General features: G+C 45.9%; 1 protein-coding gene across 3 annotated transcripts in view; it reads left to right on the top strand.

Moving 5' to 3' along the window:
* The window catches only part of LOC142573985 (sn-1-specific diacylglycerol lipase ABHD11-like), a 49,060-nt gene that overhangs the window by 12,919 nt on the left and 23,753 nt on the right, over nt 1-12,388 (top strand). For 2 of the 3 annotated variants that reach the window (XM_075683185.1, XM_075683183.1), the window contains exon 2: nt 10,480-10,717. The exons of the other annotated variant lie outside the window; for it this stretch is intronic. In XM_075683185.1, coding sequence (XP_075539300.1) covers nt 10,688-10,717 — 30 coding nt within the window. In that variant the 5' untranslated portion in view covers nt 10,480-10,687. The remainder of the gene's footprint in view (nt 1-10,479; nt 10,718-12,388) is intronic. 3 annotated transcript variants of the gene reach the window in all.

Here is a 12,388-nt window from a genome sequence, read left to right as displayed (position 1 = left end):
CCCAGCGCATCTGCGCGTGATGTTGCACGACATCATACTTCGCCATGGAGCCCCCAGAGCGCCGCCGAGTGACAGCATTGTTTGTGTCTTGTTCTTTGACGTTATAGAAGCCCTACTCAAGAAATACCACGTAATTTACCGTATACCACTACTGCATACTCCCGCAGACTGATGGAATGACTGAGCGTCATGTACGTCTGAGCAGACCAATTGGAACCGCGTCCTACACTTTGTGACGTATGCTTATAACACCGCCACGTGCACACGCCACTGCGGGATTTTCCTCATTTCTCTTTAGGGGTCGCGAGGCTTCCTGCATAATGGATACTATCCTTCCGTATCGCCGTGACAAAACGGAGTCCACTACCTTGTTCGAAGCTAATGTACACGCGGAAGAGGGCCGGAAGCTCGCCCGCACATATACTTCGGAAGACCAGCACAGCCAGAAGCACCGTCGGGCCACTCCTGCACCATACTTCTTTCTTTATTTATTTCTTTTTTCATTCATTCTTTCGTTCTTTCTTTCTTTCTTTCTTTATTTCTTCCTTCCTTTCTTTCTTTCTTTCTTTCTTCATTTAGCATACCCTCAGGGCCATTTCGGCATTATAGAGGGGACTCACTAGTCTGGCTTTGGATTCCCGCCGCCTGCAGCCCTGGACTTTCACCGAAACTCGTTTGCAAGTACTAGGGTCCCTATACCGTGTGGTAAATCAAGTCTTTTGTGAACTATATGGTAGAACCCCTTGAGCCAGCTTCGGATAATCGCCGACGAGGGCACGGAATCGTGCATGTTCAGCGGTTGAATTAACCCTTACTTCGATCCACATGTACTATCCTGCCAGCAAGTCGCTGGGACAGCTCCTCTTTCCCAGGTTGATAATGGTACTGCTTTTGTGGGCGTTGAAGCTACTATAGTATGCGGCTGTTTAATTCAAGTTGCTCTCAACCTATATAAACTATATATGTATAATTTAGGGAGAATGAGCTCACTTACGCAAAAAGCAAATTATTGAGTTTCGGCCGTGCATGGCTGAAACGTAAGCAAGTAAACACGCCCATTTCGTAAGTGTGCTCCTTCTTTCTAAACTAAGTGCATACCGGGCCTAGAGGACGCTCTGTTTGCAATTTTATATACTGTCGAGAGGCCTTTCGGTTTAATTAGTGAAGCCCTCGGAGAGTGGAGCACCGCAGCGAGAGGTCACACAGCTATAAAGCGATGCAGAGACAAGGATTTGACTAACTCGTCGTTGTCCACTTTATCAAAGCAGTGCATGCATGCTGCTCGTTCTTCTCAGTGGAGAAGGACGGGCAGTATCCAGTCGCCTTTTCCACGTCACCGACCGCGTCACCAAAGTCCGCTAGCTTGTCGGAACTGGCACCGAGATTTGCGTCCTTCCTCCTACGTTGGCTGGGCGCCGCCATCCTCATGACTCATGACCTCCTCTCATCGCGGCCAATGGATCGACCATCCGGACCTACTTGCAAAACCGGTGACTCTTGACATCGGCCTCAGACGTACCTTTTCCCGGATCTTTGTCATCGCGGCAGCGCGTCATCCCATCATTGGAGCCCACTTTCTTTGGCACTACAAGCTCGTCATCGACGTGCGGCACAGCCGCATTTTGGACTCTTAGACGAGCTTAACCGTCCAAGGAGTTTCCTGTTGCGCTCCACCCCTTCGGCTTCTCTAGACGCCCATGGCCGTTCCCGACCATTGGTGAGCCGTCCTTATCGAGTTTCCGGACGCCTTACGGCCCCCTCCTTTCAGTACTCGCTCGCTAACAGCGTGACACATCATATCGTCTTGACTGGCCTTTCCGTGTTTGCTCGGGCTCGTCGCCTCGCGCTGGATCGTCTACCTGTCGCCAAAAAAGGAGTTGGAACACATGCTTGACCTTAGCATCATTCGACCCTCCGTAAGCTCTTGGGCCTCGCCACTCCATATGGTGCCCAAGAAGACCGGTGACTGGATTCCCTGCGGCGGTTATACCGGGCTCTCAAAGAGGCCACTATTCCTGACGTGACTTTACAATTGCAAGTGAGTACACTGGGGCGTGGCACTTCCGGAGGCGCCGGACGTTTATGCGCATGCGCGAGTAACAGCGGGTGTGAGAGGGAGAATGTGGGTGCGTTTGCTCCTTGACTATTTGACTCTGCCTAGGCACTACGGAGGGAAAGTTTCTTAGCCCGTGTTATATGCGTTCGTCCACGGCAACATGTTCATTGGAAAGGAAAACAGAAAGCGAGAAACCGGTAGAACAGGGAGATACGAGAAGCGATCGCCGAATGATAGAAAGCATCCCGCGGGCACATGCAGAGAGAAAAAGCGCAGTTGCCGCAGGGTGAAGTAGCCAGAAAATGATAAATATACCAGGAGAAAAAATCTATGGTCCAAATACTGGTGCAAACAAAGATAAAAGTTGAAAGTGATCGTTGGTTGGTCAGAAATAAGGGAGAAAAAGAAGGCCGCACTTAGGGTATTTTAGAACCACGTACAATTATTAGGCAGGAAGTCAACAGCAATACAACAACTTATCCTAGACGAAGATGGAAGCAAACTGGAAGGGGACGAGGCGGTAAATTACATCAGAAAAGTAACAGCTTTCCAAGGCAATGCCGAGGATGTACTTGAGGAAAAAAGAGCATGAAAGAGCACCAGATGGAAGAGGGGCTGGTGCTGACAAATTTTAACTGGAAGAAAACCGAAGAGAAATCTCCTAAGCCCACAGACACGGAGCTAGACGAGGTTCCCGTTAGCCTGGTTAATTAACTAGGACCAAAAAGTAAGGAAGCTCTCTTGATAGCATTGAACAAAACTTTAATAGACGAATGCCAGACAGTTGGTGGCAAAGTAGAATGAATTTAATTTATAGCGGTAAGGGGGAGAAAGCTAGAATTCACTCGTATAGACCGTTGAACATTACATCGGTAATATACAGGTTAGCAATGCAGGCAATCAAATTAAAGCTGCAAGCATAGGCCGAAAACAATGTCATTTTGGGAGAACTTCAGTATGACTTCAGAATAGGTAGGTGTCTGGATGATAACTTATTTGTTCTTATTCAGTGCATCGAAGTATCAAGGTGAGAAAGGAGACCGTTATATGTGGTCTTTCCAAAACCTTACAGGAGCGTATGACAACGAAGACCGCAACATTTTGTGGAATATTACAACGAAGCTGTTGTCCTCTAGCTGGTCGGGATTTTTCGTCTCCATCAGCAAAAAATGAACAAAGTTGGAGGACGTTTAAGCTTCGCCTTTAGGAGTGGAACGTAATAAGATTCAAAGATCCCTGACTGCTTCTCAAGCTTCCCGGCAACTGCAGCGTATGTAAGCGTAATGGTTACCGGGAAACGCTCGCGGCGAACGTATGCACGAAGCCGGGCTTTCTGGGAGAAACGCGGCCTCTTGTGTGGGCCCCATCTCGAAATGTTTCAAGGAAGCGGGCGCAGCGCTCCGTGGACTCCGGGGTATTCACGCGCCGGCGCGCGCAAATGGCGGACCCTGTCGCCGGTCTATGAATGGTAGAAACGCTGAAAAAGGGGTTTGTTTGAGTTTTTGCGTAACAGAATTATGTTATCTTGTATATTCAAATTACAATCTGAGAACTATCATGTCTGTAGGTTGTAAGTCGCACTTCTATTTTGTATGTATTTTAACTTGAGAAATAGTTATTTCAGTAACTTCCTTGCACCGAGTGGACGGCATGGGTATGGGTGGTTCAAGAATCATTTTGCGACACGACGTCCGACACTGGACGCGGGACGCCGACGCAGGATTTTCTGCGACACGGCACCCTTAACACTATCGCGTTAAAATTGAACCGAAAAGAGCATATCTTTTTTGGAGTCAGGGATACAACACACAGCTCAATATTCATTTCAATAAAGAAAAGTAGAGGTGCGTGAAAACCGCATGATGAATGATAAGGCACCTGTGAACAATGTGAGGCACGTTCCTTCTCCCGGCATGTGTTTCCCTGTAAAGATTACGGCTGAGTAAGGTGCTCTTGTGGGAAATGGGCAACAGCAGCATACAAATCAGTAAGTGACGTCACCAAACTTCATATATAAAAGAGAGACCTGCTTAACAACACATTCAATTCATTGCAAGACCGCTATGCGTAGGCCACGCAAAGTTAAGACTCCCGAAGAGAAGCGCAAACACGGTGAGCGTCGAAGAGTGCAAATTTTAATACTCAACAACAGCGTCATGCTAAGACTAGGAAGAACCCAGCTGTTTGGGCCAGAGAAAACGACCGCAAGTGACAGTTCCGCCGAGCGTGTGGGATTCCAGCACAGGGTCATTCCGCATGTGTGCATTCTCCTGTGGCCGAATAATGCGCTGAAAGAATTGACTGTGGACATGCCGCAAGCAATTACCGTGGTTGACCTCCAAGCCTCATTGGCGACGTCTGTGTTACCCAGAGAAAGAGCACAAATTCACCAACACGCACACGCACGCACGCGCACGCACGCGCACGCACGCGCACGCACACTCGTGCTACAAGAACAGGAACGTGCGTCGTTTTGGTACTCCATTCATGCCTAGCGACAAAACCATAGTGATTGTACCATTTCCACTAACGGACCATCAAAACGACAGGGTGAGACGCACCCAGTTCAAGAGTAAGTACATGGAAATACATAAAGCACTAGAAAAGACCCAATGCGATGACATGCAAATATTTCTTGCACAGTTCAATGTCAACTCGGAGCAGGAATATGTAGACATTCTCAGGGCAGGATTCTCGAGACCACGCATTCTGATAGAACGTACGGTACAGCAGAAATGGGTAAACGCCTTAAACCCTTGGATCAATTTGGTTCTAGATTCCAACATGGATATTCAAGTGATCCTCGATCATTGCGCATGAGTGGCGTACGTCGTTGATTACGTCACCAAGGCGGATCATGGCATGCCCAGTCTTCACAAGTCACTTGTGAAGATCATTGAGAAAAACCCCGAAATTGGATACAAGCAAGCTTTGGAGGTGTTGGGAGTGCCCAGGCTCAAATCAATTGAAATGTTGGCGCAAGAAGCCGCCTGGTTTCTGTTTGAGCAACCAATATTTTTCAAGGACAGTGAGATAATGTACATGCCCTACGTGCCTCCTGGAAGAGAGAACTCGAGTGCAGAAAACGATAGAACAGTTGGCGCCGGAAAACTTGGATGAAAACTGCACACAATTAGTCTGGAATCGTAACATCGTGCAGAAATATGAAGGTAGACCAGACAGACTCGACGATGTGGGCCTTGCAGACTGTCTCAAAGTGCACCTTCAACAACAGGACCAAATTATACAAATTCAGAGACACATCAGCCATAATTAGATATAGACATTACAGCATTGATGACCCGTTCAACTATAGAAGAGAGCAGGTCTTACTCGCCTATCCATTCAAACGGGAAGTGGACATTTTGGATAACAATTTTGTATACATTTATGCTCCACATTTGGAAACCGTTATGGCTAAACAAAAGGATTACTCTGCTGATGTGAAATTTTAAAAGTTCCTGGAAGTGGCCAGGACTATCATACGAGAAGGAGGAGCAGAAACATCAAAACGTGATGTGGACATTGATGTTCACTACGACGGCGATATGGATCTTCTGGATGATCATGAATTCAGTGGTTGTAATGAAGACGGATAGTCCGTGCGCTCTCGTGGGAAGATGTTATATAAGGCGTCGCTGCCGACTGCAACGCCATTGAAGGCGCGTGTAGGAAGCCGCCTCATAGAAAGAAGGAAGATGGAATAAACGGTGAGGAAATGAGTAATGTCTCCATTTATATCGTGCTGAGCGTTATGCACGATACAACAGAAGAGGACTGGAATACTCCCAATGGATGAGTTTTCTGCCATGATGAGAATGACTAATGCGGAACAGTACGAGATCATCCGCGAAGTCATGCACGACATCACTACACCAGTATCCGAACCACTGTGGGCCTTCTTCAGGGGACCAGCAGGGTGTGGGAAGACCTTTGAGTAGCAGCTCATGGAAGTATACAACCGATACAACAATACCGGAGGTGACGGGATATATAATGCATATATCTTATGTGCGAGCATCGGAAAGGCAGCTGTTGCACCGGGAGGAACCACAGTGCATGCTGCCTTCAATCTCAACAGGCAGAATGATCGTGATCCGTCGGACAGTGACCTCAATACCTTCCGCAACGTGTTTTGAAACGTAAAGTACTTCATCGATGAAATAAGTATGCTTTCTTCCGACACCTTTGCCCGCATCGACTCCAGATTGAGACAAATATTCTACAGCTATGATCAGCCATTTGGGGAACTTGATGTGATCATGTGCGGTCATCTGTGGCAATTGCCTCTGGTTCGAGCTAGATAAATCTTCATGCGCAGTCGAAACGAAAACAACGTTTTCGGTACCGACGGGATGTGGCACCACCTCTCTTCCCTTTGTGCCAGGTGGCACGACAGAAGAAAGCGACCTTCTCTGGCATTCTCAGAAAAATCTGAGACGGCAAAGCGCTCACACTGGACGAAGCTAAACTTATCGAGAGCCGGTTCATGACTGCCGATCATGCATTGGCAATAGCGTCAAGTGCAGTGCGTGTCTTCTACTACAACAATCATACAACCAAATTCAACACAGAAGTTGTTCTGCAAGGCATGTGTGACGTGCACGAGGCATGTGCCATAGATTAATACTTTGGTCAGAGGGTACCGAACTATTATGAAATGACACTAGATAACGTTGCCAAATTGTTACACACGGAAATGGGCAATTTGCCATGCACCAGAATGCTTGCTGGGGGAAAAGCCTACATGCTTACTCTTAACATTGGTATCAAGGATGGTATTGTGAATGGCGCAGTGGGCGTCCTGAGAGAGATTGACTACAGTGTAGGCGATACGACGCATGCGCACTGTCTATGGCTAAAGTTTAAGTCAATTAATTCAGGTCGAGTAGCGTAGATTAAAGCCCGAAGACTCTTAAGTGATGCAGGGAGGTGAGGCATCAAGATTGCAACAGACTGGGTACCCTTTGAGTTGCACACAGCCCCAATCATGTTGGACAAGAATACGGGAGTTAAATTCAAACGCAAACAGTTCCCCATCGTACAAGCGAGTGCAGTGACTGTGCGCAAGTCGCAGACTCAACGTACCCACAAATTATTTACGAGTACGGCAGGCAACATCCACAAAAGTTGGTGTCTGTAGCCCTCAGTCGATGCACTGGTGTAAACAACCTCTGCATCACCAACGCGAAGAATGATGATAAGTTCTATCATAGCAAAGAAAATGTCGACCATGACCTACAGGATGAATCAAGGCGACTTGAAAATCATCCCCTCCAAACGACGGTCACAAAACGATGCAAGACCATATTCGACGAGCCGCACACGCTTGCATTTGCATCTCTTAACGTGTGATCTCTCGGTGCACATTCAATTAATGTTACTCATGATTTCATAATCAAAGATGTACCTGTTTTGTGCTTCTCTGAAACATGGTCAGACGAACGCATTGAAGTTACGGGGTAACCTGGTGCCACACGTGCAAAGCGACCTAATGAAAGAAGCGGTGTTGCAGCCATCTATGCAAATGAACATTCGGATCTCTAGCCCTATTAACTGAGGTCCCAAATCCTATAGGAAGGCATCACCGACTGTGCAGATGTGTGAAGTGTAAAGCCTAGTGATGGAATGTTAACCTTTGCAATTTACATCAGCCCTGGAACATCCAAAACCGAGATTGAGAACTTCGTGCGTAAAACTTTACGTGGGTTAGACAGGAAACAGTCGCGCCAGTGGTTATCGCTGGTGATTTCAATGTGGACATTATGACACCCCACAAGAGGGACTGGTTTCTGTCCTCTGTGAGGGACAACTTTGGACTGAAGTGTTATAATGACTCAAATAAACCAACCATGCGGAACAGAACGTGTTTGGACTTGATCTTGGCGAAAAATGTAAGGAAAGCGGTTGCTGAACCAATCATGGTTTACCACAGTGACCATAATGTGATAGTTACTACGATTACCTTAAAGGAACAATAAAACATTTCATATCCCCATAGACGGCATTTGAGTGGTTTTCTAGCATCTTCGCTGGCCATCCACTTTCGCAGGGTCGGGATGGCGAGTCAAATTTTTCTGGAAGGGGAAAGTGTAGGCGACGATAGTCTACAGCTTTTGAGAGATATTTAACTAGAAAATACCTTTTAGGTTCAATGGGAATGGATGAGAAGAGAAAGAGAAAGTTGATATCAACAAGGGACTGAGGCAGGGGTGGCCCTTATCCCCATTGCTGTTTATGATGTACGTGGTGAGGATGGAAAGGGCGCTAGGAGGAAGTAATATCGTGTTTATCTCTTGTACAAACAGGCTGGTACAGTAGTGGAGCAGAAGGTTCCTGGTTTGTATTATGCAGAAGACATTGTGTTGCTAGCTAACATGCAAAGTGATATGCAACGTCTGGCTAATATTTGTGGGCAGGAAGGCGAGAATTTAAATCTGAAATTTAGAGTTAGAAAATCAGCTGTTATTCTATTCAATGAATACGGTGAAAAGACAGTTTCAATACGGGGCCAGGAAATACTTCGCGTAAGAAATTACAAATACCTTGGTATATGGATAAACGAAGGAAATAGATACATGGAAACACAGGAAAAAAATAATAATCATTCCACTCTGTGAAGATGGAGTGGCAGTGAAAGCTGACGATAGCCAAAGCTCTCAAACGAAAAGTAAAGTACTTTCGCTGCCATTCCATCTTCACAGAGTGAAATGATTGTCTTTTTAAAGCCACCATACTTTCATAACTATGCCGCTGGCAATGTCTTTACATTAGCTCCTGAGCAGCACATTTGCCCGTCGTTGATTTAACGGTTTCGTACGCGCTGATATAGCACAAGTTCACCGGATGGCGCCTCGATTGTTGTTCAGCTATAGTATATGTAACATATGTATAGCATACTTGATTAATTCAAGCAGACTAGGTGACCATTTGTCACCACCCCATTTCAAAGGGGATGCTCATAAATCATCGTCGTCGTCATCATCATCCTCATCAACATCAGGTACGTGTCTCTAGTAATTTTTCATTTCGCAAGTAGAAAACTTTAGCTTGTCCTTAAACATGTTGCCATTTATACCTAATGGCTCAACGCCGCAGATGGTGCCAAAAACGTGCACTCACCAAGAATGAAATAAAAATAAAGAACCGACGTTTCGGGCCCCATACGGGTCCCTTGATCACAATGAAGATGTAAGCATGAGCGCGCGGCTATTTATGGGTAAGGTGGCGCAGTGTGCGAGTGCACGTTTTTTGGCACCGTTATGTTTCCTCGCCGGACGAGTTTTCGTCGAACACTTGACTGCCAACGCCGCAGATGTAGCCGTGAACGGAAGCGATCGTGGCGCTATCTGGTGACATCGTTCAGCCTTGCGCGAAGGTTCTTCGTCCGTGGTCGCTACGCACCGGCTCCGTTTACACTCTCGTTGTTGTTGCCTAAGGCGCTCCTCGTACGCATGTTGTTATTCGGGCGTACGAATTATACATGTCCGCCCGATCGATAACGCAGCTGCTTTTAGCGCCGATATCTCTCATGCTTATATACTCAGATAACCTTGACGTCACGCTGTTTTTCGCGGTGAGCGTTCTAATCTGTTCCGCATTTTGACATCAGCGCCGCCACACTGCACCCGTACTCGATCTCACCCAAAGCAAACAATGAAATCCATTGTTTATGAGTTTGTTAGAAACCGCTAAGTCAGTTTCTGTTGCCGGACGCCGAAAAAAAATACGGAAGGTTAGTCATGTACAGCTTTTGCTGTAAAAACAATAACAGTAAAGGTGAAGAGAAATTCGGCCATAATGAAACACAGAGCACTGTGAGGACACAATAGGTACGAGGTGCTCTGGGGTATGTGGAAAGGTGTAATGGTTCCAAGACTTACATTTGGAAATGCGGTTGTTTGCTTGAAATCGGGTACAATCAGGACTCGATGTGAACCAAAGGTCAGAGGGTAGCCTCGAATTGGGCGCTCACGGGAAGAATACAAATGAAGCTGTGCAGGGTGATATGGGCTGGACAAGTTTTGAAGTGAGAGAAGCTCGCAGTAAAATTGATTATGAAGAGCGACTGAGGAATATGGAAGAAAGTAAATGGGCTGGGAAAATTCTCAGGTATTTGTACAGGAAAAAACATTGATTCACAGTGGAAGAAAAGAACTAGGAAGATTAACAGCAATTATGCGGCCTGTATGGCGAGCAACACGGCAACAAAGAACGTTAAGCGGAAAGTCAGAGAGGCTGAGATAATCTCATGGCTGACGGCAATGGAAAAGAAACCTGCCACGAGTAACTACTTAAGAGGAAAAAACGAAATCAGGAAGGAAACAATCTCTCATAGCTCAAAGGCCCTTTTCGGGCCCTAGCTGTCTTTCTTCAAGTCCGGCCATCACTAGCTTACACGAAAGGGCGACTGATTCCTACAGTTGCCTATCACCCGGAAATCAAGTCATCAGCACAAGCGGACTTCTGCCCTTTCATCGACATTGCCGAGCCTTTCCTCGCCGCTTCGTGTCTTCCTCCAGCTTCGGCTACTGCTTCGGTGTCGTCACATAACGTGGTCATTCCGGTGCTTCTAAAAAGAGGCCCTCCTGACTTTCCACCACTGGGCTTGGCAGCAGCGCATCAGACAAGATGCTCAATCCATTCTGCTTTATTGTGCAGGTTAGTGATCATTCACGAATGAAGTGCTATCGTAGTGACGACCGTTTTTTTTTTTCATTGCTGCTGCTGTGCCCACTTGGCCTAAAGTGTGTTCTGTTTATTGTCCCCTTCAAACTAAGCCTTCTAATTTGCGGTGACGTTGAGTCAAATTCTGGGCCAACAGAGGAAATGTTGGAAAAAATTTTAACGGGGCAGTATACTACTACTGCTTCAATCAATGCTGTATTGACTAAACAAGGAAAGCTTGAGGAGGATGTAGCAAGCTTACATGAGTGCTTGAGTGGCTTAGAAGTTAAGGTGACCTCTCTTGGCACATTGAAGGAGGACGTGAGTGTCCTTAAAGACAGTGTAGCTGAACTGGAACAAAACGCTTCAAGCTTATTAAACAAAGTGAATGAATTAGAAAATGGGGGATCGATGAAATAATTTGATAATCTATAGCATTGAATAACAAAGCAGTGAAACTTCTGATAGTCTTGTCACGAAGATAAAGGAGTCCGTGTTTCTTGAAAAGCTCCATGTAACTGTTACTGGAATAGAACGGTGTCACAGGTAGGGAAAGAAAAAGCGAAAAAAAAAAACATGGTTATCGTCCCGTAATTGGGACATTTCAGGATTACCGCGAAAAAATCTCGATACTGAAGGCCTGTGCCAAGCTCAAGGGCTCCAAGATATCTGTTTCCTTAGACTTCTCTCTTGGCGTTCGTCAAATAAGGAAGAAACTGGGGGAAAGTTCTGCACAAGAAAGGGAGAATGGTACCAAGGTAAATTTAGTCTTTGATAACTTAAGTGCAAGCGGGACATTATTCGCCATGGACAAAGCGGAAAACAAGCGGTATAAGGTTTCTAAAGCTTAATGACCTAACAAAACAAAAGCAGGATGTTTGCGAATTTGAAATCTTAACAGTCGTAGTGTTGCGAACAAAGTTGTTCACTTGGAAGGTCTCTTACTTGCGCACGACCCTGACGTTGTGATGATGACTGAGACGTGAATAAGCGAAGGTGTATACGAAAGCGAATTTGTTCAAAATATTTACAGGGTATTTAGGAAAGATCGCTAAATACTTTGGGAAAAATGGCTAAAAAAACAACTTCCCGCAGGTGGGGAACGATCCCACAACCTTCGCATTTCGCGTGTGGGATCGTTCCCCACCTGCGGCAAGTTGTTTTTTTAGCGATCTTGCCTAAAGTATTTAGCGATCTTTCCACTTTCATTTCCATTAATTTATCATTTGTTTATTTAATTTATTAAGCACAAGTAATTTCCCCTGCGTTGTCCTTGGTGGCAGTGTTTGTTAACCGTAATGCGTTAATCGGGTGCGTAAATTAAGTGCACGAGCGTATTTTTTTCTTTTCATCTTACCCCCATTGGAGTGCAACAACCATGGTCGGGAATTGAACCGTAGACCTTTTGCTCGATAGCTGAACGCAACGGCCCCAGAGCCACCGTGCGGCACGTAATTGCGAAAGAATAAAGAAACATTGGAGTGCATTTCGAAATCTCTCGCCCAGTCCACAGCTGATATTCTTCATGCATCATTATTTATTTATTTATTTATTTACAATACCTCAGAGGCCCCCGAGAAGGTTTTAGATTAGGGGGATTTTACATGCATGTATCTACTCTTACTTGCTTTTTAAAGCGAAGTTGTGTCTGCCGTCTCATAAAAC

The sequence above is a fragment of the Dermacentor variabilis genome, chromosome 3 (genome assembly GCF_050947875.1).
Source record: "Dermacentor variabilis isolate Ectoservices chromosome 3, ASM5094787v1, whole genome shotgun sequence".
In the NCBI taxonomy this organism is placed as follows: domain Eukaryota; kingdom Metazoa; phylum Arthropoda; class Arachnida; order Ixodida; family Ixodidae; genus Dermacentor; species Dermacentor variabilis.
Note: the sequence above shows the minus strand (reverse complement) of the source record. Positions and strands in the feature narration are given on the sequence as shown.